Source organism: Equus caballus, chromosome 6 (genome assembly GCF_041296265.1).
Source record: "Equus caballus isolate H_3958 breed thoroughbred chromosome 6, TB-T2T, whole genome shotgun sequence".
Lineage (NCBI taxonomy): Eukaryota > Metazoa > Chordata > Mammalia > Perissodactyla > Equidae > Equus > Equus caballus.
The window spans coordinates 43,218,309-43,242,763 of NC_091689.1; the positions used below are offsets into that span (position 1 = coordinate 43,218,309).

General features: G+C 37.9%; 1 protein-coding gene across 4 annotated transcripts in view; it reads left to right on the top strand.

Annotated features, from left to right (window-relative positions):
* Positions 1 to 24,455, top strand: part of KDM5A (lysine demethylase 5A) — a 117,324-nt gene that overhangs the window by 41,894 nt on the left and 50,975 nt on the right. For all 4 annotated transcript variants that reach the window (XM_070270845.1, XM_014740556.3, XM_014740557.3 and 1 more), the window contains 8 exons: positions 7,708 to 7,889; positions 8,064 to 8,188; positions 8,650 to 8,800; positions 10,147 to 10,261; positions 12,597 to 12,952; positions 15,464 to 15,602; positions 19,660 to 19,839; positions 23,841 to 24,002. In XM_070270845.1, the coding sequence (XP_070126946.1) occupies positions 7,708 to 7,889; positions 8,064 to 8,188; positions 8,650 to 8,800; positions 10,147 to 10,261; positions 12,597 to 12,952; positions 15,464 to 15,602; positions 19,660 to 19,839; positions 23,841 to 24,002 (1,410 nt within the window). The remainder of the gene's footprint in view (positions 1 to 7,707; positions 7,890 to 8,063; positions 8,189 to 8,649; positions 8,801 to 10,146; positions 10,262 to 12,596; positions 12,953 to 15,463; positions 15,603 to 19,659; positions 19,840 to 23,840; positions 24,003 to 24,455) is intronic.

A 24,455-nucleotide genomic window follows, 5' to 3' on the forward strand; every position in this document is an offset into this window, starting at 1 on the left:
GGTCATATGCTATGTGTACTTTTTGTAAAAAGCTGCTAAACTGTATTCCAAAGCATTTGTACCATTTTACATTTCCACAAGCAGTCTGTGAAGAGTTCATTTGTCCTACGTTCTTACTGACACTTCGTATGGTTAGTCTTTTTAATTTTAGATACTCTTATAGGTTTGTAGTGGTATTTCATTGTGGTTTTGACTGTAATGAGTAATGATGTTGAACACCTAAATGTTATTACAAAATATTTAGGGGCCAGCTCAGTGGCGCAGCAGTTAAGTGGACGTTCTGCTTCGGCAGCCCAGGGTTCGCCGATTCGCATCCCGGGTGTGGACATGGCACCCCTTGGCAAGCCATGCTGTGGTAGGCGTCCCACATATAAAGTAGAGGAAGATGGGCATGGATGTTAGCTCAGGGCCAGTCTTCCTCAGCAAAAAGAGGAGGACTGGCAGCAGACGTTAGCTCAGGGCTAATCTTCCTCAAAATAAATAAATAAATAAATAAAGCTGGTTTTTTTAAGAATTTAGGTTAACTTAGAAATAAGAATTTTTACTAAATAGTTAGATTTCTTTTTCTAGTTGTTTGAATTACCTGTGATAGAAACAAAAAAGAATGAGATACAAGTGAATCTTAATTTCTTTTTAATTTTACTTCTTGAGATATGTGAATGTATGATCTGATAATTAATATTCTTTTTTTTTTTGATAATTAATATTCTTACTTTATACCTCTATTCTTTTTTTTTTTTTTTTTTTTTTTCCCTTTTCTCCATAAAGCCCCCGGTACATAGTTGTGTATTTTTTTAGTTGTGGGTCCTTCTAGTTGTGGCATGTGGGATGCCACCCCAGCATGACTTAATGACTGGTGCCATGTCTGCACCCAGGATCCGAACTGAGCCCTGGGCCGCTGAAGCAGAGCTGGCAAACTTAACCACTTGGCCACGGGGCCAACCCCCTATACTTCTATTCTTTTTTTTTTTTGAGGAAGATTAGCCCTGAGCTAACTACTGCCAGTCCTCCTCTTTTTGCTGAGGTAGCCTGGCCCTGAGCTAACATCCATGCCCATCTTCTTCTACTTTTTATATGTGGGATGCCTACCACAGCATGGCATGCCAAGTGGTGCCATGTCCACGCCTGGGATCTGAACCAGTGAACCACGGGCCACTGAGAAGCAGAACATGCGAACTTAACTGCCGTACCACCGGGCCGGCCCCCCCATACCTCTATTCTTAACAAGTCTTGTTTTGATTATTTTTTTATTAGCCTTTTGATTTTATTATTTTTTTATAAAACTTTGTTTTTTGGGAGTAGTTGAGAGTTCACAGCAAAGTGAGGGAAGGGTACAGTGATTTCCCATATATCTCCTGCCCCTACACATTCATGGCCTCCTGTGTTATCAACATCCCCTACCAGAGTGGTGCATTTGTTACAGTTGACAAACCTACCTTGACACATCATAATCACCCAAAGTCCATCATTTATGTTATGGTTCACTCTTGGTGTTGTGTATTCTATAGATGCGCATGAGTATTAATGACATGTATCTATCATTATGGTGTCATTTCACTTACCTAGAAGTCCTCTGTGTTCCACCTCTTCATCCCCTGTCCCCACCCCCCAAAAAACCCTGGCAAACACTGATCTTTTTACTGTATGGTTTTGCCTTTTCCAGTATGTCATATGTTTGAAATCATACAGGGTGTAGTCTTTTCAGATTGCCTGCTTTCACTTAGTAATATTTGTTTGATCCCTCCCTGTCTTTTCATGGCTTGATAGCTCATTTCTTTTTGGCTCTGAATAATAGTCCATTGTGGATGTACCACAGTTTTTAAACATTCACCAATGAAGGACATCTTGGTTGCTTCCAAGTTTTGGTAATTATGAATAAAGCTACTATAAATATCTGTCTGCAGGATTTTGGGGTTTTTTTGGTGAAGAAGATGGGCCCTGAGCTGACGTCTATTGCCAGTCTTCCTCTTTTTGCTTGAGGAAAATTGTCATTGAGCTAACATCTGTTCCAGGCTCCTCTATTTTGTATGTGGGATGCTGCCACAGCATGGCTTGATGAGCAGTGTGTAGGTCTGTGCCTGGGATCCAAACCCGCAAACCCCAGGCCGTCAAAGTAGAGTGTGCGAACTTAACCACTATGCCGCTGAGCTGGCCCCTGTGTGCAGGTTTTTGTGTAGACATAATTTTTTCAACTCCTTTGGGTAAATACCTAGGGCCACAATTGCTGGACTGTATGGTCAGAACATGTTTAGTTTTGTAAGAAAAGCTGCCAAACTTTCTTCCAACATGGCTGTATCATTTTGCGTTCCCACCAGCAATGAATGTGTTTCTGTTGCTCCACGTTCTCGTCAGCATTTGGTGTTCTCAGTGTTTTGGATTTTGGCCATTTTAATAGGTGTGTAGTGGTATCACATTGATGTTTTAATTTTCATTTTCTTGATGACATACGATATGGAGCATCTTTTCATATGCTTACTTGCCATCAATGTATCTTTTAAGGTCTTTGGCCCAGTTTTTAATTAGGTTGTTTGTTGTCGAGTTTTAAGAATTCTTTGTCTGTTTTGAATAACAGTCCTATATCAAATGTATCTTTTGCAAAGGTTTTCTCCCAGTCTGTAACTTGTGTTCCCATTCTCTTGATAAGTGAGTTTTGCAGAGCAAAGGATTTTACTTATAATGAAGTCCAGTTTATCAATTGTTTCTTTTATGGATTGTGCCCTTGGTGTTCTATCTGAAAAGTCATTGCCAAGGTCATCTAGGTTTTCTCTTATGTTATCCTCTAGAGACATAGTTTTGCATTTTACATTTAGATCTGCAATACATCTTGAGTTGATTTTTTGGAAAGGTGTAAGGTCTGCTAGATTCATATTTTTGCGTGTGGATACCCAGTTGTTCTGGCATCATTTGTTGAGAAGCCTATCCTTGCTCCATTGTATTGCCTTTGCTCCTTTGTCAAAGATCATTTGACTATACTTATGTGGGTCTCTTTCTGGGCTTTCTCTTATGTTCCATTGATCAGTTTGTCTATTCTTTTGTCAATACCGTACTGTCTTGATTACAAGTATAGCTTTATAGTAAGCCTTAAGTACTGTCAGTCCTCCAACTTTATTCTTCAATATTGAGTTGGAAACTATGAGTCTTTTGCCTCTGCATATAAACTTTATAATCAATTTGTTGACATCCATAAAATAACTTGCTGGGATATAGATTGAGGTTGCATTGAATCTATAGATTAAGTTGGGAAGAACTGACATCTTGACAATATTGGGTCTCCCTATCTAGGAATATGGAATATCTCTCAATTAATTAGTTCTTCTTTGATTTCATTCATCAGAGTTTTGTAGTTTTCCTCCTTGTACATGTTTTGTTAGATACCTAAGTATTTCTCTTTTGGGGGTGCTAATGTAAATGGTAATGCGTTTTTAATTTTAAGTTCCACTTGTTCATTACTGGTATATAGGAAAGAGATTCACTTTTGTATATTAAACAATCTTGTATCCTATGACCTTGCTGTAATTGCTTATTAGTTCTAGGAGTGTTTTTGTCAGTTCTTTCAGATTTTCTACATAGATAATCTTGTCACCAGTGAACAAAAATGGTTTTGTTTCTTCTTTCCCCATCTGTACACTTTTTATTTCCTTTTCTTTTCTTATTGCATTAGCTAGGACTTCTAGTATGAGGTTGAAAAAGAGTAGTGGGAGGGGACGTCCTTGCCTTGTACCTGATCTTATTGGGAAAGTTTCTCGCCATTAAGTGTGATGTTAACCCTAGGTGTTTTGTTTGTGTGTGTTTGTTTTTGAGGAAGATTAGCCCTGAGCTAATGTCTGCTGCCAATCCTCCTCCTTTTTGCTGAGGAAGACTGGCCCTGAGCTAACATCTGTGCCCATCTTCCTCCACCTTATATGTGGGACGCTTGCCACAGCATGGCTTGACAAGCAGTGAGTAGGTCCACACCTGGGATCCGAACCTGCAAACCCTAGACCACTGAAGCGAAACGTGCAAACTTAAACGCTGTGCCACCAGGCCAGCCCCAACCCTAGGTTTTTTGTAGATATTCTTTATCAAGTTGGAGGAGTTCTTCTCTATTCCTAGTTTATTCAGAGTTTTTATGTGGAATGGGTGTTGGATTTTGTCAAATGCCTTTTCTTCATCTATTGATATGATGACGTGATTTTTCTTCTTTAGCCTGTTGATGTGATGGATTATTTTAATCAACTTTTGAATGTTGAACCAGCATTGCATGCCTGAGTTGAATCCCACTTGGTCATGGTGTATAATTCTTTTTATTCATTGTTGGATTTAGTTTACTAATATTTTATTGAGGATTTTTGCGTCTATGTTCATGAGAGATATTGGCCTCTAGTTTTCTTGTCTTGTAATGAATTTGCCTGGTTTTGGTATTAGGGTAATGCTGGCCTCACAGAATGAGTTAAGTATTTCCTCTGCCTGTCCTCTGAAAGAGATTATAGAGCATTAGTATAATTTCTTCCATTAATCTTTGGTAGAATTCGTCAGTCAACCCATCTGGGCCTGATGCTTTCTGTTCTGGAAGGTTATTAATTATTGATTGAATTTCTTTAATGGATATAGACCTATTCAGGTTGTCTTTTTCTTTTGTGAGTTTTGACAGCTTGTATATTTCAAGGATTTGGTCCATTTCATCTAATTTATGAAATTTGTGGGCATGGAGTTGTTTGTAGAATTCCTTTATTATCCTTTTACTGTCCATGGGACCTGTAGTGTGATGTCCCCCTCTTTATTTCTTATCATAGTAATTTGTATCCTCTTTATTTTCTTCTTGATTAGCCTGGCTAGAGGCTTACCAATTTAACCTTTTCAAAGAACCAGCTTTTAGTTTCATTGACTTTTTTCTGTTGATTTCCTGTTTTCAATTTCATTGATTTCTGCTCTAATTATATTGTTTCTTTTCTTCTGCTTACTTTGGACTTAACTTGCTCTTCTTTTTCTAGTTTCCTAAAGTGGAAACTTAGATTATTCATTTTATATATGTTTATTTAAAATGGAATTCCTTTTCCCATTGCCTAGAGTCTGTCTTTTGACATTTGAAATTTAAGTACAGTGGTAGAGACTCATGAAGTAAGTTTTTCTGGTATAGTTTTGTATTTCAAACTTAACCTGTATCATTAATGGAGCACTCTTTTTCCTTATTCTGCAATAATTTGAATATCACATCTCCTGATGACCTTATTTATGGTGCTTTGATCAGATTTCTCTATGGACTCTCTTCCTTTAAACTTACCTTTTTCCTGTGCCCTTATTTCCAGATACTTTTCTCTGCTCTTACTTTGCATTATGCACTTGTCTTTCCTATCTTGAGGTAAGTTTTCACTTTATCTCATCCTAAAAAACTTCTTGGGTGGTTTTTCTGTGGTCAGTGCCCTCATTTCCTCTTTATCCCTTCATCATCACTGTCATTCTGAAATTCTCAAAGTGTGCTAGTGACACCTTTGTTGTCAACTCCAGTTGATGTTTTTCTTTTATCCCACGACCTCTCTATTGCACTATATATTGCTTCCTTGGTTTCTTTCCCTAACACTTGCTCTACTCTTTCTTCACCTTCTGATGATACTTGCCAGTCACTTCTGGTTTTCATTTCCTCATCTTCCTCAACTTGTCAGTGTTGCAGATTTCAGCCTTTGACCTTTTGTTGTTTTCCTCTTTGCTAGTTTGCAAGGATTTCTTAGCCATTCTAAGGATTTCAACTTTCTTTCAGCTGTTACCTTCTGGTTTCGTTTCTCACCTCTGGATGTTTTCTCCTATTGTATGCAAATGCAAGAATTATTGTCACTTTGAAAGAGGTGATATGTCTAGTCACCCATTTGTAATCCACCTCTCTGTGTGGTCACTCTACGTTTCTGTTTAGATTTTTGTTATCTCAGTTTCAGCATCTAAAATAGAAAATCAAAAAAAAAAATCAGAGGCTGCCCCTGTGGCTGAGTGGTTAAAGTTCCGCACGCTCCACTTTGGTGGCCCGGGTTCTCAGGTTCAGATCCCCGGCAGGGACCTGATTGGCACAGATGTTAGCTCAGAGCAAATCTTCCTCACCAAAAAAATAAATAAAAACTAAAATAGAATATCATCCTCTCTCCCTCTGTCCTTTCAAAAGCCGTTTTCCTTTCCTAATTGCCTATCTCAGTAAGTGCCAGGATCATTATATAACAACTTAGTGTGCTCCTTGACTCATCCATCTCCTTGTAATTTTCAGTATTTGTTGTCTTTTTTATTTTGGCACTATCTGTCATCGCTCTCCCTTTCTGCCCTTTTTTCTTTATTGCTACCATTCTGTTTCTTACTTTTCTCACCTGAATTATTTTCAAATAGCCTTTTAATTTATGTTTCTGACTTTTTTCTTCTTCCCATTTGCTCCTGATAATTTGTGTTTTTCAAAAGTGTATTCTCAGGAATAGAAGCTATATAATATGTTAGAATGCACTACAAGAAAAAATTGTTCTATGATAATAAAAGTTTGGGAAATGGTGAGTTAAGAAAAAATAAATGGGATTCTTTGCTGTAAAACTTCTCTGATCCTTTAATATGCTGGTGTTCATTATTAATCTCTAAGTTGAGAGGGATATAATACACAGCATTTCCTCAAAAATAATTAATTTTTTTGCAGAATATCTTGTAGAATTAGTGGTCCTTGGAGTACACTTTGGGAAATGATATGAAGTTTCTTGAAGCTGCCAGAACTTTGTTAGTTGATGCATTAGCGTCTCCTGAAGCTGTGTAAATTCTTGTAAACTAAGAAACACTTGCAATATATTTTGGAATCATCTTTGCATAAAAATCATTTTTAAAGAAAATGTTGACTACTAATATGAGAAAATGGAAAGATATGAGAGTATAGTCAGGATATGTCTAGATTAAACCAATAGCAAAACCAAAATATATGTTGAAAGAACAAGACTGTGTCTGCCAGTGAAGAACACTTGCTGTCTTAGTGCAATTAGGTTTCTAAGTGCCTTGCTCAAGTAAGTAGAAACTGTAGAGCCCTTGTATGTTAAATGGCAGTCTTTGTAAAATGCACTTCAAATGCTCTTATTTTCTTAAACTGGCATGCTGAATTTGATTGACTTTCTTTTAGATAGCTTGCTGAAGTAGGTTATATTTTGATTTGCATAGTTTGAATAATTTTATACTTCTTTATCCTTGCATATGTTTGTTCGTATCAGTGTTATTTTCAGATCACAGATTACTGATAAATCTGGTTCAAGGGTGTATTATCCCTGGGACAGTAATCTTTTTTTTTTAATTAATCTTTTTCTTGTTTTAAAGAGAAGACAAAAACACATAAAAGGAATATTATTGCTTCATGAATTATTATGTGGTAAACTTTGCTGTCTTCACAGTTCTGGTCAAGAAATAGAACTTTGTCAGCCATCCCAAAAGTACCTCCCAGTTACAACCTTCTTTTATTCCCCTCAAAAAAATGACTATTTTGACCTTTTTTGTAATCACTTCTTTGCATTTTTAAAATAGCTTTATCAGTCAAATGTGCATTCTTAGACACCAAGGTTTAGTCTTGCCTATATTTTAAAAATTAGTAATGATTAGTTTTAGAAAATATTTTGATGATGTGCCATGTTTATATCTTAAATCAGAGATTAGGAAAAATATTTAATAATAAGTTCTTGAATGCTTGAAAGACTAGAAAGACTTGGTCCAGTGACATGAATTCTATTTCAGGGTGTCCTGATGTCAGAAGAAGAAGTGTTTGAACTTGTTCCTGATGATGAGCGACAGTGTTCGGCATGCAGAACCACGTGTTTTCTCTCAGCTCTCACATGCTCCTGTAATCCAGAGCGGCTTGTGTGTCTCTACCATCCAACTGATCTGTGCCCTTGCCCCATGCAGAAGAAATGTCTTAGGTATCCAGAAGTTTCTTGTAAAAATTATGTTCCATTCTTTTAAACCAAGTGTTAATGTTGTTCTTTGTAATTCCCATTCCCCTGGCCATTGTACTTTTCTTAAGCTGATTGTACTGAAAATTTCATTTATTTTCAACTTGTTGGTTTGTGAAGTTTTTATTTCTGTTTTTTTAGATATCGCTACCCGTTAGAGGACCTCCCTTCTCTGCTATATGGTGTGAAAGTCAGGGCACAGTCCTATGATACTTGGGTCAGTCGTGTTACAGAAGCATTGTCTGCTAACTTCAACCACAAGAAAGGTTAAATATCCTCCTTTTGTATGCATACACTGAAATTGTTGTCACTTTGAAGAGGCCTTGTTTTTTTTTTTTTCATATTTTTCCTTCATTCTAGGCTTCATATGAGATTTCAGACTAATGGGTTGGTTGGCTATAGACTTAATTTTCTATTTGAGAATCTTCTTTAAAATGAAAAAGTTGTTGTAAAATGGGACAGATAGCTCACTTGCAGTAGATAGATATTTTGTGTAGCCATATTACCAGTGGACTAAAATTAAAGGCATATTGAAAAAGAGAAATTGCCTTACCTACAAGGATTAGGAATGAGTACCTAGTCATAAGCTTTTGTGGCATTGGTGAGATTTTCATAGCTGTGGTAATTTTCTGCTAATAGGCTGATGAATCATTTGAGACATTGGTAAATATTTTTAAATGGCTTTTTATGTCGTTATAGTATATTGGCTTTTTGTTTATTTTTACAGATTTGATTGAATTACGAGTAATGCTGGAAGATGCTGAGGATAGGAAATACCCAGAGAATGACCTCTTTCGAAAACTCAGGGATGCTGTAAAAGAAGCTGAGACATGTGCTTCTGTGGCTCAGCTGCTTCTGAGCAAAAAGCAGAAGCACAGGTAAGCCTAAGAAGAGTTGAATTCTATAGTGGTTTTCTGTTTTCTTTTGTTTTTTTTCAGAATAAAAGCCAAAATTTTGACTGGCCTATGAGGCTCTCCATTATCTTTGACCTCTTGTGGCCATGTCCCTCCTGCCTCCAATAATGCCTTAATTGTATCTCCGACTGCTCCTCCCTCCTTCCTGCTTCACTCCCGTCCTCTCCCTCTTACTGTTCTTCTTACACACCAGGCGCATTCCTGCTTGGGACCTTCACACTCGCTCTTCCTTCTGCTTGGAGCTCTCTGTCCCTGATAGCCAGGAGGCTTGTTCTGTCACTTCTTTGATTCAGGTTTTTTCAAATGTCACATTCTTGAAGATGCCTTCTCTGACAACCTTGTATAAAATTACAACCTTCTTATTGTTCTTTCTTTATTTTTCTTGTAGCCTTGTCACCTCTGATATACTAATTTACTTATTTTATTTATTGTCTTTCTCCTTCCTTTCCCAAACCCACTGGAATGTATGCTAGACTATAATGTCAGGGGTTTTTATCCTTTTTTCATTGCTATATTTCTTGTGCTTAGAACAATGCCTGGCATAGTAGGTGTGCAATAAATATTTGTAAATCAATAAATGATACTGCAGGCTTAAGGCAGGTGGCAGCAAAAAGTAACTGATGAATGAAGAGGAGGCTATTATTAAGGAGCATAGAAGTATGCACCCTTAATTTAAAGTAACTCACATGTGTTAAATTTTCTATGGTATTTTTTCATATTCATTCCAACACATTCCCTATATATGAATGGCTTTTTCTATAGCAGTTTACATTGAGTTTTAAATTACTTTGTAAATTTTTATTTACTATTTTATCAGAGAACCTTTCTTAGAGACATTGATCTGTGAATTTTCACCCGTCGTTGCGTCACTGACACCTTTGGAGAATCTAGTGAAGGCATAGAGACCCTTTTCTAAGAAAAATGCACATATGCAAAATTTTCCATCAATTTCAGAGGATTTGTTGTCTCTTAAGCCAGGTTAAAGGCCCTTGTTCCACATCTCAAGCTTCTTGAGATAGAGGATTTAGTTTTATCAGTGAACTTAGTATTTTACTGTGAGGAATTTATTGAATGTTGAAAGTGTTTAATAACTGTAAGATTGCAGAAACTGTGACTTGGAGAGTTGAATCTTTGAGTCGTTAACTAAAGAGCTAAAAAACTAATTTGGAAGTGCTCACCATTGCAGTGGAATCCCTCAAACGGTAGTATTCTGAGATTACTTGGTTGGAATTCTAAGGAGACTAGAAGCCCCTTTGATAGCAGACTGACTGAATTTTTCTTACTTATGTCTCAATATTATTTCACATCAGGCAGAGTCCAGATAGTGGGAGGACTCGGACCAAACTGACAGTGGAAGAATTGAAGGCCTTTGTTCAACAACTTTTTAGTCTTCCATGTGTCATCAGCCAAGCTCGACAAGTAAAGGTGGAGTATTACACTTTTTTTTTCTTGGGTGATATCCTTTGCACCGTCATGCGCCGCATAGTGACATTTTGCTCAATGACTGACTGCATGTCAACAGTGAGTCCCATAAGATTAGTCCCATATCGCCTAGGTGTGTAGTAGGCTATATCATCTGGGTTGTTTAAGTACAGTGTATGATGTTCACACAATGATGAAATCATCTAACTTCTCAGTTAGAAAATGGACACATTTCTCAGTGTATCGCTGTTGTTAAGTGATGTATGACTATAGTGTGGGCTACTGTTTTGGGTGAACAGAATAGTGTGTCTAGACTAGTTTTGGTTTTTGGGTGTTTTTTTGTTTTCTGTGTTTTTTTTGGTGAGAAAGATTGGCCCTGAGCTAACACCTATGCCAATCTTCCTCTATTTCGTATGTGGGATGCCACCATGCATGCCTTGATGAGCAATTTGGAGGTCCACGCCCTGGATCTGAACCTGTGAATGCGAGGCCACTGAAGCAGAGTGCTTAAACTTAACCAGTACGCCACTGGGCTGGCCCCTAGACTAGTTTTTTGATCTGTTTTTATTCTCATACATGTGCTGCTGTTTAAGATTTTTAGTAGACAGTAAGAATCTCTTGGTTTTGTTCTTAGCCTTCAATTCCCCCTTTAAAAATTCTAAAACTAAGGCTAGTTTGGAATTATTTTTTTCTATATTAATTTTAGTTCAGAACTCCCACTTAACATGGATGTAATTGAAATGCAAGAAATTGGTTAAAAGAATCAAAATGTATCAGTGAGTTATTAGTTTATGAGCTTTTAAAAATGCAGAGCTCTGAAATTACCAGAGCCCTGATGGTTTAATGAACATTTAAAATACCAAAAGTATATATCAAATATATTAATCTGCATAGTTCATAATCTTTTGATAGTTTTTGGTTTGTTTTTGTGATTTGGCTCTGGGTAGGGTATCTATGGTTTTTATCAAGGTTATCAACTTGTGAAATCTACTATCAATTGTGTTTTTGTCTTACTCCATTTCATAAGAGCATTTTGATAGTTGACCATACTTTCCTTCCTGACTTTCTTCTCTAAACATCTGTGATACCACACTCTTCGGTTTTCTTAGCTCATTCACAATTCCTTTTCTTTAGTCTTCTTTGCTGTTTGTTTTCTTCTTGACTTCTCTTCTAAGTGTTGGAGTATATTAGGAGTCTAAGCCCTCTCTTTACTCCAGGTCCTGATATCTTCTTATTTGTCCAGTGATGTTAAATATCATCCCCTTATCCTGTTGATTTCCAAACCTCCTGCTCTGACTGCCTTTTTTCTTTTCTACAGGCTTGAATATCCACTTGCGTATTCTAAATTTCCCTTTGGCAGACTAAAAGGCATCTCAGAAGCCTTCTCAGAAGCCTTTTAATGAATCGAAATCCTTGATTCGTGTATTTCCTTTATACCCCACATCCAGTCTCTAAACTAGTGCTGCTATTCTCTCCAAAAAGTATCCCAAAGTGTGAACCATTTGTCCTGGTTTCCGTTGCTTAAACTGTGCTCTGGACTGTTAGAACCTGTCCTTAGACTACTGCAACAGCCTCTTATCTGTTCTCCCTTCTTCTACTCTTTCCCTGAGTTTATTTTGCATTCAGTAGCCAGAGTGACCAGGTAAAATATAAATCAAATCATATCACTTCCCTCTCGTTAAAATTTTCCAGTGGTTCCCCAAAGTCATTAGAATGAAATCCAAACTCATTATAATCTACAAGGCACTGTGTAATCTGACCTCCGCTTATTCTTTAACTACGTTTCCCTTGTCCACTTTGCTTCCTGTCAATTCCTCTTTAAAAGCTTTTGCGCTTATTATTTCCCCTTTCCGAACTGCTCTTCCTCCACCTCCTCTTTTTGGTTTATCTGCCTTCTGTGACCACTATTGTAGAGTAATATACACGCCACCTGCTCTGATCTTTCTCTGTTATGTTGCCCTACTTAATTTTCATATGACGTAAAACTAACTGAAACATTTTATTCATGTATTCAGTGTCTGACCACTTATGTTAAAATGTGTATTCCTTGAAGATAAGAACTTTGTATGTTTTGTTTAATGCTGTGTACCTAGAACAGTGCCTGCAGCTAAGCCAGCAGTCATTAAATATCTTTTGAATGAATTAATCATATTTTTAAGGTAGGAATATGTAACTAATTACAGAGAAGCATATTTATGCCTTTATCATATTTATCTGGTGCCATATTGGTGAGATTATTAGATGGTCTAGTATTTGATAGCTTGCCTGAATTATGTCTATTCCATACTCATTTTGTGTCTTTTAGATTTTTTTATTTTTATTCTCTTGACCTTTTCAGAATCTGCTGGATGATGTGGAAGAGTTTCATGAACGCGCTCAAGAGGCCATGATGGACGAAACCCCAGATTCTTCCAAACTCCAGATGTTGATAGACATGGGCTCTAGTCTCTATGTGGAGCTACCTGAATTAGCCCGACTGAAGCAAGAGCTGCAGCAGGCTCGATGGTTGGATGAAGTAAGACTGACCCTATCAGATCCACAACAAGTCACTTTGGATGTCATGAAGAAATTGATAGACTCTGGCGTGGGTTTGGCACCCCACCATGCTGTGGAGAAAGCAATGGCTGAACTACAGGAGCTCCTTACAGTCTCTGAGCGATGGGAAGAAAAGGCTAAGGTCTGCCTACAGGCAAGGTGAACACATATATTGGTGACTGCTGCCTCTTTAATAACTAAATCAGAGAGAAGAATGGCAGGAGAAACATAAGGGTCTATAATTAAATGTTTTGTGCCTTCCTTGATCAGTCACTAAGTTATCAAATGGGTCTGCATATAGGCAGTTTCAAATATGGTGTGCACACTATGTGCAGAGTACTTTAAATGATATGAAGTAATATTTTATTTATTCCATTACTGATATAGTTAGAAGCTAAGAAATATAAAGCTCATTGCAGTACATTGTTATTAATTGAGAGGTACGGAAAAATGCTATAGGAATCAGGAGGAGAAATGATTGTTAGTTTGAATGGTCAGAAGAGAAGCTTGAGACAAGAATAAGAACTTAGGTAGAACCTCGAAGAATGAGTAGGATTGAAGTGCAAGGGGGGAAGTAGGAGAAATGCCATAGGCTAAGTTTAAGGAAAACGTAGGGTGCTTTTAGGTGACAGTTAAATGGGCTTTACTGGAGTGGAGGATTTATGCAGGAAAGTAGTGGAAGATGAGAATCAGGCATGAGAATGTTAAGCAGTTGCATTAGCATTGGCACCCCATTGGTTTAGTGAGATTTAAGTAAAGTATTAATCATGTTTGACTGTCTATCAACTAATTTGACTCTGATGTTCTTTATGAAAATATTTCTTCAGCTAAGATGATAATATTTATATAATTTCTGTTGTGAGGATGAGGAAACTGGGATGCTTAGAGAGATCACGTAGTTGTTAAATAACAGAGCTCAAATTTAAAGCCTTTCCACTTCATTCCAAAGTCTCCATGTATTTTTACTACTTTGTCAGCCACTTACTTTGCATACATTTGGTAGGAAAAGCCTTAGATGATTTAATTAACACAGTCCTGCTCAGCCAAAGAGGTTCCGTGTATGGTTGACATTTTGCTCTTCAGATGCCGTGGAGGATACATACTAAAATTCATATATAGCTTTATCTAAAATATTTGGATTACCCTGTGTCTTCAGATTCATGACAATTCCAGGAGGTGGGAGCATATTAAATGAGAAAAGCTAAATAACTTTGGAATGCAAAACTATGATTTAGTGTACCTGATGCAACTGATAATAGTCTACCAAATGAAATTTTGTTGGTAGTAATATTTGAAAACTTTTTCACATTTTCCTACATTTAATCAATACTAAGTTTTGGTGATTTTTGCCTCTGAAGTGTCTTTCATAACTATGTTCTTCAACTCCATTGTCACTTACCTAATTATAGTGGTACTCATATTTTCCCTTGATCTTTGCAATTCGGTAAGTATTTACGGAGTACCTTCTGGGCTGTTAACTTATTTTTAAATGTTTCTCCAGGTCTTTGTTCATTATATTCCTGGGGTTTTTTTCTTTAACCTTTCGCTTGACAAAAATCACACTTCCTTTTTCTTGGTGAGGACGATTGGCCCTGAGCATGCATCTGTTGCCAGTTTTCCTCTTTTTTTTTTTTTTGATTGGCACCTGAGCTAACAACTGTTGCCAATCTTTTTTTTTTTTCCCCGCCTGCTTTTTCTCCCCAAACCCCCCAGTACATAGTTGTATATCCTAGCTGCAGGTCCCTCTAGTTGTGGGATGTGGGACACTGCCTCAGTGTGGCTGACGAGTAGTGCCATGTCCGCGCCCGGGATCCAAACCCTGGGCCGCCACAGCGGAGTGCGTGAACTTAACCACTCAGCCACGGAGCTGGCCCCAGTTTTCCTCTTTTTGCTTGAGGAAGGTTGTCCCTGAACTACTGTCTGTGCCAGTCTTCGTCTGTTTTGTATGTGGGATGCTGCCACAGCATTGCTTGACAAGTGGTGTGTAGGTCCATGCCTGGGATCCAAATCTGCAAACCCTGGCTGCTAAAGCAGAGAGCATGAACTTAACCACTACGCCACTGCGCCGGGCCCCACACTTCTTTAAAGCCTAGCTCAAAGCCCTTCTCAACTCTCCTGTGCAGAATTAATCACTACCTCCCATAGTAGTGAGCCTGTAGTAATTTATTCTTAGTTACCAGTACAGGTGTAATTCTTGTATGCTGATAGTTGAGGATAAGGTCTATGTTTCATTCATCTTTGTGTAACTAGGTATTAATGAATGTGGTTGAATTAAATGTACATGGTCAACATTAATGGAATTCTAGACTGTTGCTTTCTACATTGCTAATGCATCTCGGACAATTTCAGATGTTGTGGAGAACTAAAATAGAGGCAATTTAGTGTAGTGAAAAGAACATGGGATCTGAGACTCATTGAATCAGTATTTCAGGTGTGCCGTTTACTACGTTAAGTGACTCTGGGGAAAATAATTGATCTTCTTTGAGTTAAAGTTTTCTTGAAATATGGAAATAAAGATAATAGCTGCTTTGCCTCTTTTATAGGATTGTGGTAAGAATTAAATGAAATCATGTATATGAAAGTTCTCTGAACATTGTGAAATGTTATTTAAATGTTGGTAGCAGTTTGACTTTTCCTCGTGCATCCACCGTAATTTTGTCTTCTTTTTAGACCACGGCATAGTGTGGCAAGTTTAGAAAGTATCGTGAACGAAGCTAAGAACATTCCAGCCTTTCTACCCAATGTGTTGTCCCTAAAAGAAGCCTTACAAAAGGCTCGAGAATGGACGACTAAAGTGGAAGCTATTCAGGTAAGGAGCCTTTTGAATTGTCCTCCCATTCAGATGATACTGTCTCACAGATGAGTCCTTTAAGCCTTTAATTCTTTAGAATAGAATAACCGTAATATAGTTTTGGTACTTAAAAATTCACTTATTCTTCCATCTGATTTTGCAGTTCAAAATAAATATTACCTATGTAAACATTTCTTGTTTCTGTTGACTTCCTGCTATGAAAGATGATGGAATTAACCTATTTAATTCTTAGCAGTAGGGAGTTTCTTCCATTCTGTATTCTTTTAATTTTTTACCATGTGCAACAATTACTTTTAAAATAAGAGGCAGAAAAAGAAAGTGAAACTACCATTTACTGAACACGACAATACTCATCTTACTAGTTTAGTTGTTTGGGAGCAGAAATATGAGGGAATGATGTAAAGATAGGACCCTGACCCTCGAAAAAGCATAATCTCTAATTGGAAAGACATATATAGTATAGATCTGTAATTCAAACTAAATGAATTAAGTGGTAGATAGAGATGATTATGTATTATGCTTGAATACATAATATTTCTTCTGAATTATAAAAACCATTATGCAGCATTTACAGTATTGCATATATAGACTCTTTCTTATAAAACTATACTCAAAGAAAAAAGAAACCACCTCTCTTCTATTAAGTTGCTGCCGCCAGAAAGAACATATTCTAGGTGTCAAGTTCTAGTGACTTCTATTTTACTTTTATTTTCAGTTGACTTTTTCTAAGGTCTGCTTGACTGCCACTCTTTCTGTTCTGTTTTTTTAAATCATCTCTGTTTTCATCAGGACACTTCCTCTGTTTCTTTCTTCTTTGACCTGTTTGAGGCAGTTAGTTGTCCTCAAATGTCTGATAATCCTTAGTTGTCTGTTTATTTGTGATTGAAGGACTGAATCGGCATGTATGAGTAGCTGTCCTGTGTTTGAATTACTCTGTAATTTTGAAGGACTTTTCCTCCACTAAGCCCTTCCCTTCAGTGGGAGGACTGGATTGTAGGCTCTACGTAAGTGGACAGCTTGTGTTGACAAGCAAACTCTTCTTTAAGATACATACCTTGGGGGACCAGGCCTGTGACCGAGTGGTTAAGTTCCCACACTCTGCTTTGGTGAGCCAGGGTTTCACTGGTTTAGATCCTGGGCATGGACCCTAGTACCTGTCATTAAGCCACGCTGAGGTGATGTCCCACATAGCAGAGCCAGAAGGACCTACAACTAGAATGTACAACTATGTACTGGGGAGCTTTGGAGAGAAGAAGAAGAAGAAGGAAAAAAAGAAGGTTGACAACAGATGTTAGCTCAGGTGCCAGTCTTTAAAACAAATTTTTTTAAAAAAGGATACATAGCTTGGTAGCAGGCTATGTCTAGGCTTAGCCAGAAGGTGTTCTGTAGTCAGATGGCTATAGTTGATCACAAGAAGGAGTAGTAGTAAAAATGGTATTTCTTGGGGCTGGCCTGGTGGTGCAGTGGTTAAGTTTGCACATTCTGCTTTGGCAGCCCGGGGTTTGCCACTTCGGATGCTGGGTGTGGACCTGTGCACCGCTTGTCAAGCCACGCTGTGGCAGGTGTCCCACATATAAAGTAGAGGAAGATGGGCGTGGATGTTAGCTCAGGGCCAGTCTTCCTCAGCAAAAACAGAGGAGGATCGGCAGAAAATGTTAGCTCAGGGCTAATCTTCCTGAAAAAAAAAAAAAAAAAAGTATTTCTTGACCCTGTCTATATCTGAGCTTTCTTTTCTCCTCCAGTTAGCTGTGTATTCTTTTCCTAGTACTACAGTGATTTAATTATACCATTATAATATCTCTTAGGGCTAGAACCTTCTCATTCTTTTTAAAAATTCACTTAAGGGGCCAGCCGTGTGGCCAAGTGGTTAAGTTCACATGCTCCACTTCGGCGGCCCAGGGTTTTCACAGGTTTGGATCCTGGATGCGGACATGGCACCACTTGCCAGGCCATGCTGAAGTGGCGTGCCACGTGCCACAACCAGAGGCACTCACAAGTAGAATATACAACTATGTACTGGGGGCTTTAGGGAGGAGAAGAAGAAAAAAAAGATTGGCAATAGATGTTAGCTCAGCTGCCAGTCTTTAAAAAAAGAAAGAAAGAAAGAAAGAAACACACTTGTTGGGCTTCTGTGTATTAAAAAAAAATTAAATTAAAAAAATATATTTATTTATTTATTTTGTGTAAGGAAGATTGGCCCTGAGCTAACGTTTGTTGCCATTCTTTCTCTTTTTGCTTGAGAAAGGTTGTTGCTGAGCTAACATCTATGCCAGTCTTCCTCTATCTTATATGGGGTGCTACCACAGCATGGCTTGACAAATAGTGCTAGGTCCAAACTCAGGATCCGAACCTGAGAACCCTGGGCTGCCAAAGTGGAGCACTCAAACTTAACCACTAGGCCATCGGGTCAGCTGGAAAGATTCACTTAAGTTTTTTAGCTTGTCTATTTTTCCAGATGTTTCATAACTTTCCAAATGAATTTATAGGCAAATGAGTCACTTAATACATGGGAAATAACCTTTTGTTGGAATGTCAGTATTTAGCACGTGACACTATGCCTTTCCTTCATAGCCTGTGACTAACAGTGAATGTCTGGGATATATACAGTTTCTTACAGGAATGGTTACATTTCTGTCTGCTAGGAGATTCATTCAGTCCAAGGAATCACTCTGAATTATTGTCTACAGGCTTCTGACTTCCTTGAGGTGTTCTTGCTGAGTCCCTGGACTGGATTACTTATCAACCCTCTCATCTCCTGTAATGATTCAGTTATTTAGTAAATTTAAAGCAGTGTATAAGTTCTAAAAATAATAATGATTTCATTACATAGAAATATTGAAACATTGTGACTTAGAAGGAAAAGATCCATTCTCACCTGTGTTTGTATAAAATAAAATGGAGGTGATTTCAGAACTAAAATACTGCTTTGTAGTTGCTGGAAAAATTGTGAAGGCAAGAGAGATTACTGGATGTCTTTTCAGTGGGATACTGGATGTTGTCTGCTGAGCCTTCCAGGGTTATCTGATTCTGGGAGTGCATTCCTTAGATTTTCTTTGACCAAGCTATTTTACAACCCTGTCAGTTATTAAAAAGTGATAGTCATACAAATGAATTTTGTCCATAGAAAAGCAATTAAATTTGTCTGTAATGGAACAGTTGATTTTCACACTGTAGAAAAGATGATTCCCTTGTCCTGTATGATATTAAACATCTGTTTCCATCTATTAGCAGATTCCTTTCTTCATTCCTAATTGCATTTATATATGTCTGTTATTTAGATTGTCCTTTGAATTGGTTTTTACATCTTACTTATTCCCTTATTAATTAATAAAATAAAAATCTTTGACAACATGGGAGTTGGCCCAGTGGTGTAGTGGTTAGGTTTGCGCAATCTACTTTGGCAACCCAGGTTCAAGGATTCACTTCCTGGGTGCAGACCTACACACTGCTCATCAAGCCATGCTGAGGCAGCATCCCATATACAAAATAGAGGAAGATCGGCACAGATGTTAGCTTAGTGACAATCTTCCTCAAGCAAAAAGAGGAAGACTGGCTACACATGTTAGTTCAGGGCCAATCTTTCTCACCAAAAAAACAAAAAGGAAAGAAAGAAAGAAAGAGGGGCCTACCCCGTGGCCGAGTGGTTAAGTTCATGTGCTCCACTTTGGCGGCCCAGCATTTCACTGGTTCAAATCCTGGGTGCCGACATGGCACCGCTCATCAAGCTATGCTGAGGTGGCGTCCTACATGTCACAGCTAGAAGGACCCACAACTGAAAATACACAACTATGTACTGGGGGGCTTTGGGGAGAAAAGGAAAAATAAAATCTTAAAAAAGAAAAGGAAGAAAAAAAAATTTTTGACTCAACGAATTTACACAATCTTTTTTTAAAGGGTATTGGGAGCTCTATTAATTCAGGAGACGCAATTAGGTTTAAAGAATAATGTTTAATAAAAAAATTAACATTAAACTCTTTATAAAGTCTCTTGACAATATATTGCCAGACTCCATAAGAGAATGCAAATTATATGAGAATGTACTTTTATTTTTCAGAGTGGCAGCAATTATGCTTACTTGGAGCAGCTGGAGAGTTTATCTGCTAAAGGGCGCCCTATCCCTGTGCGTCTTGATGCATTGCCCCAAGTGGAATCACAGGTAGCAGCAGCACGGGCATGGAGAGAGAGGACTGGGCGGACCTTCCTTAAGAAGAATTCTAGCCATACATTGTTACAGGTGAAGAGTAGTTTACTTTATGGATGCGTATGTTAGCACTTCGTCAGAAGCTGATAATTTAACACCTATAGGTGGTGGTAGTATTGGTGAGGGTTGTTTCCAGTTTAACTGGTTATGGTTATACAAATGGTTCCCATTAGGTAATACTAAATGTTGACCAGAAATCTGGGGCCTTAGGCAGACTTATTTCTGGTCCACCTTGTGTTGTGTCCAGAAAAATGCAATCAATCTGGATCTTATCTCTATTGTTAAGGGACCCCGTCACTGAAAGATCTTATTTTTCGGAAACATAAATTTAGATATTCATTACCCATTTCATCTTGAGCAGTTGAACGTAGTAGTTAGGAGCATAGGCTTTGGAATAAGATAGTTTCATGTTTGAGGATGGGCCTCCTAATTACTAACTCTGTGTCCTTGGGCCAGTTGTTTCCTTTCTGAGCCTCAGTTTCCCTTGTTTGTAAAATACGAATAATACTACCTACTTTGGAGGGTTGTTGTGAGGATTGAATTAGATAATGTGTATAAAATTTATAAGAAAGTGTCTAGGGCATGGTGAGTGGTCAATAAATGGTTCCTTTTATTATTTTCAGTTTTAAGATTTTTTTAAATTTAAAAAAATTTTTATTTTTTTTATTGAGTTCATAATAGTTTATACCATAATAGTTTATACCATTGTGAATTTCACTTGCACATTATTTCTTGTCCATCACCATAAAAGTGCTCCCCTTCACCCCCTGTACGCACTCCCCAGCACCCTTCCCCTGGTAACCACTGAATTGTTCTCTTTGTCCATGTGTGTGTTTGTCTTCCGCTTATGAGTGAAATCATATGGTGTTTGTCTTTCTCAGTCTGGCTTATTTCACTTAGCATAATACCCTCCAGGTCCATCCATGTTGTTGCAAATGGGATGATTCTGTCTTTTTTATGGCTGAGTAGTATTCCATTGTGTGGAATGCTGTATATATTCCATATATACACACACCACATCTTCTTTTTCCAGTCATCAGTCAGTGAGCACTTAGGTTGCTTCCATGTCTTGGCTATTGTGAATAGTGCTGCAATGAAATAGGGGTACATAGGTCACTTTGGATTCTTGATTTCAAGTTGTTTGGATAGATAGCCAGTAGTGGGGTAGCGGATCATATGGTATTTCTATTTTTAGTTTTTTTGAGAAATCTCCATACTGTTTTCCATAGTGGCTGACCCAGTTTGCTTCCCATCAGCAGTGTTTGAGGGTTCCCTTTTCTCCAAACCCTCTCCAACATTGTTATTTTTAGTCTTAGTGATTATAAGCATTTTAACAAGTGTAAGGTGGTATCTTAGTGTAGTTTTGATTTGCATTTCTCTGATGATTAGTGATGTTGAGCATCTTTTCATGTGCCTGTTGGCCATCTATATATCTTCTTTGGAAAAATGTCTGCTCATATCCTCTGCCTATATTTTGATCTGGCTGTTTGTTTTTTTGTTGTTCAGTTGTGTGAGTTCTTTATATGTTATGGAGGTTAACCACTTGTTGGATATGTGGTTTGCAAATATTTTCTCCCAATTGGTGGGGTGTCTTTTTGTTTTGATCCTAATTTGCTTTGCCTTGCAGAAGCTCTTTAGTCTGATGAAGTCCCACTTATTTTTTCTTTTGTTTCCTTTGTCCAAGAAGACGTGGTATTCAAAAAGATCCTTTGAAGTTCTGTGTCAAAGAGTGTGCTACCTATATTTTCTTCCAGAAGTTTCACGGTTTCAGGTCTTCAAGTCTTTGATCTATTTTGAGTTTATTTTTGTGTATGGCATGAGAATAATGGTCTACTTTCATTCTTTCGCAAGTAGTTATCCAGATTCTCCAACACCATTTATTGAAGAGACTATCTTTTCTCCATTGTATGTTCTTGGCACCTTTGTTGAAGATTAGCTGTCCATAGATGTGTGGTTTTATTTCTGGGCTTTTAGTTAGTGCTGCTATTTTATCATTCGTTTTCGGTTCTCCTGCATTTCCTTGGTTTCTCATCCTGCGTATTTCAGCCTACCAATTAGGTTATGTAGTTTTTTATGCTCGGTTTCCTAGTTCTCTCCTTATTTATTATTTGTGTCTCTGTTCTGCTTTTTTGTTTAGTGGTTACCATGAGGTTTGTATGAAAAATATCATAGGTAAAATAGTGCATTTTCTGATGGCCTCTTGTTTCCGTAGGCTAAACTGATTCAGTCCCTTTTCTCTTCCCCTCCTCTGTTGTTTTTGTCATGTCTTATTCCATCTTGTGTTGTGAATTTGTGGTTAAAATGACAAGATTATCTTTGTTTTTGGTGTTTTCCCTTCCCTTTATCTTTAATGTCATAGTTGAGTATTTGCTAGCCTGCTCTGATTTATAGCTACAATTTTATGATTTTATGTACCGATTTATCTCCTTACTCTGGGCTTTGTAACCCCTTTCTTCCTCCTTTTTCCCCTAGGTATGAGGGCCTTCTTGAGGATTTCTTGTAGGGAGAGTCTTGTGGCTATGAACTCCCTTAGCTTTTGTTTATCTGGAAAAGTTTTTATTGTTCCATCATATCTGAAGGATATTTTTGCTGGATAGAGTATTCTTGGCTGAAAGTTTTTGTCCTTCAAAGATTAGAATGTATCGTTCTAGTCTCTCCTCGCCTATAAGGTTTCTGTTGAGAAATCTGCTGAAAGCCTGGTAGGGATTCCTTTGTAAGTTATTTTTTTCTGCCTTGCTGCCCTTAGTATTTTTTCCTTGTCATTGACTTTTCCAGTTTCACTACTATCTGCCTTGCAGTAGGTCTTTTTACATTGACATATTTAGGAGATCTGGTAGCCTCTTTCACTTGGATTTCCATCTCTTTCCCCAGGTTTGGGAAGTTCTCCACTATTATTTCTTTGAACAAGCTTTCTGCTCCATTCTCCTCTTCTCCCTGTGGAATACCTGTAATTCTTCTGTTGCATTTCCTAATTGAGTTGGATATTTCTTGGAGACTTTCTTCATTTCTTTTCAGTCTTAGTTCTCTCTCCTCTATCTGGAGCATCAACATGTCTATCCTCAATTGTGCTGATTGGCTCCTTGATGATGTCAGCTCTAGCGTTCAGGGAATCCGTATTTTGTTTTATCTCATCCATCGTGTCTTTCATCTCCGATATTTCTGATTGATTGATTCTTTATAACTTCAATCTCTTTTGTGAAGTAGCTCCTGAACTCATTAAGTTGTTTCTCTGCATTCTCTTTTAACTCACTGAGTTTTTTGATGATAGATATTTTGAACTTTCTGTCATTTAGATTATATATTTCTCTGTCTTCAGGATTGATTTCTGGGTACTTGTCATTTTCCTTCTGGTCTGGTGATTTAATAGAATTTTTGATACTACTAGAGGATGTGGCTCTGTTCTTCAGCACTGTGGTATTGTTTGGTTGCTGTATTCAACTGTAACCACTGAGTGGGAGTCAAGAACTGCCTATCCTGAGCCCTCTGTGTTCTGCCGGGATCTCAGGTGCTGGAACCAGGTGGTGGGTGGTTGAGGGGAGGGGCGCTTTCTTCTCTGTGCTCTTGGAGGCTTCTCACTCTCCCGTCACACTCTGCTTTCCTGGGGTGTTGGCTTGATGAAGACACCCCCATGATAGCTAGTCACTTCAGTAGGGGGCTTCCCCCAGGCTGCAAGGGACCATGGGGATCTATGATGTTCTCACAAAGGGGCGCCCCCTCCCCCTTTCCTTCCCTCTTGGAGGCCATGCACAAGCCCAGAATTGCGGTCTTTTGGGGAGGGAGCGAAGCTTCCTCTTACTCCATTCCACCTCCTCCGCCGGGGCTCCAGCACCTCTGCTTCCTGACATATGGCTGCGTGGGTCTCTCAGACATCTTTTTTGTGTTGTGGATGTCCTCTCTTGGAATATGAATGTCCTTTTAGTTGTGTCTTGGAGGTGAGAGTTCACTGGGAGAGCTCACTCTACCATGATGCTGACGTCACCCAGTTTTAAGATTTTTTTAAGACCAGAGCTCAATATTTGGTTTTATTTTTGTAGGTGCTGAGTCCCCGGACTGACATTGGTATATATGGGAGTGGTAAAAACAGAAGGAAAAAAGTAAAAGAGCTAATAGAAAAAGAAAAAGAAAAGGATCTGGACCTTGATCCTCTGAGTGATCTGGAGGAAGGATTGGAGGAAACCAGAGATACAGCCATGGTGGTAAGGCATTATGTAAAGTATCTTGAGTTTGCTTGGTGAATACAAAATTCTGTGAAGATATTAGCAGATTCACTCTTTATATATTCTTAACTATTATTTCTGTGTAGTTTTTTGTCTGGCTTTATGGTGATGCATATTTCACATAGTTTTAAATATTTCTAATCAAAGTATATAAAAAGTTTAATATTCTTCTCTCTCCCTAAAATTGGCTTTTTCATATTGCTCTTTGTTTTTTTAATAGTTGTCTAATATTCCTTCAAATTATCCATAATTTGCTGAGTACTTTTCTGATAATGAACATTTTGGCAGTTACTAAGTGTTGGCTCTTATGGATAGTAATAAAGTGAACCTCCTTTATAGGCTTTTCCTTTTCTCGAATTATTTTCCTACACTTGACTCTTACAATCAGATTAAATGATTGGCATTTAATAGCATGTTTGATGCTTAATACAA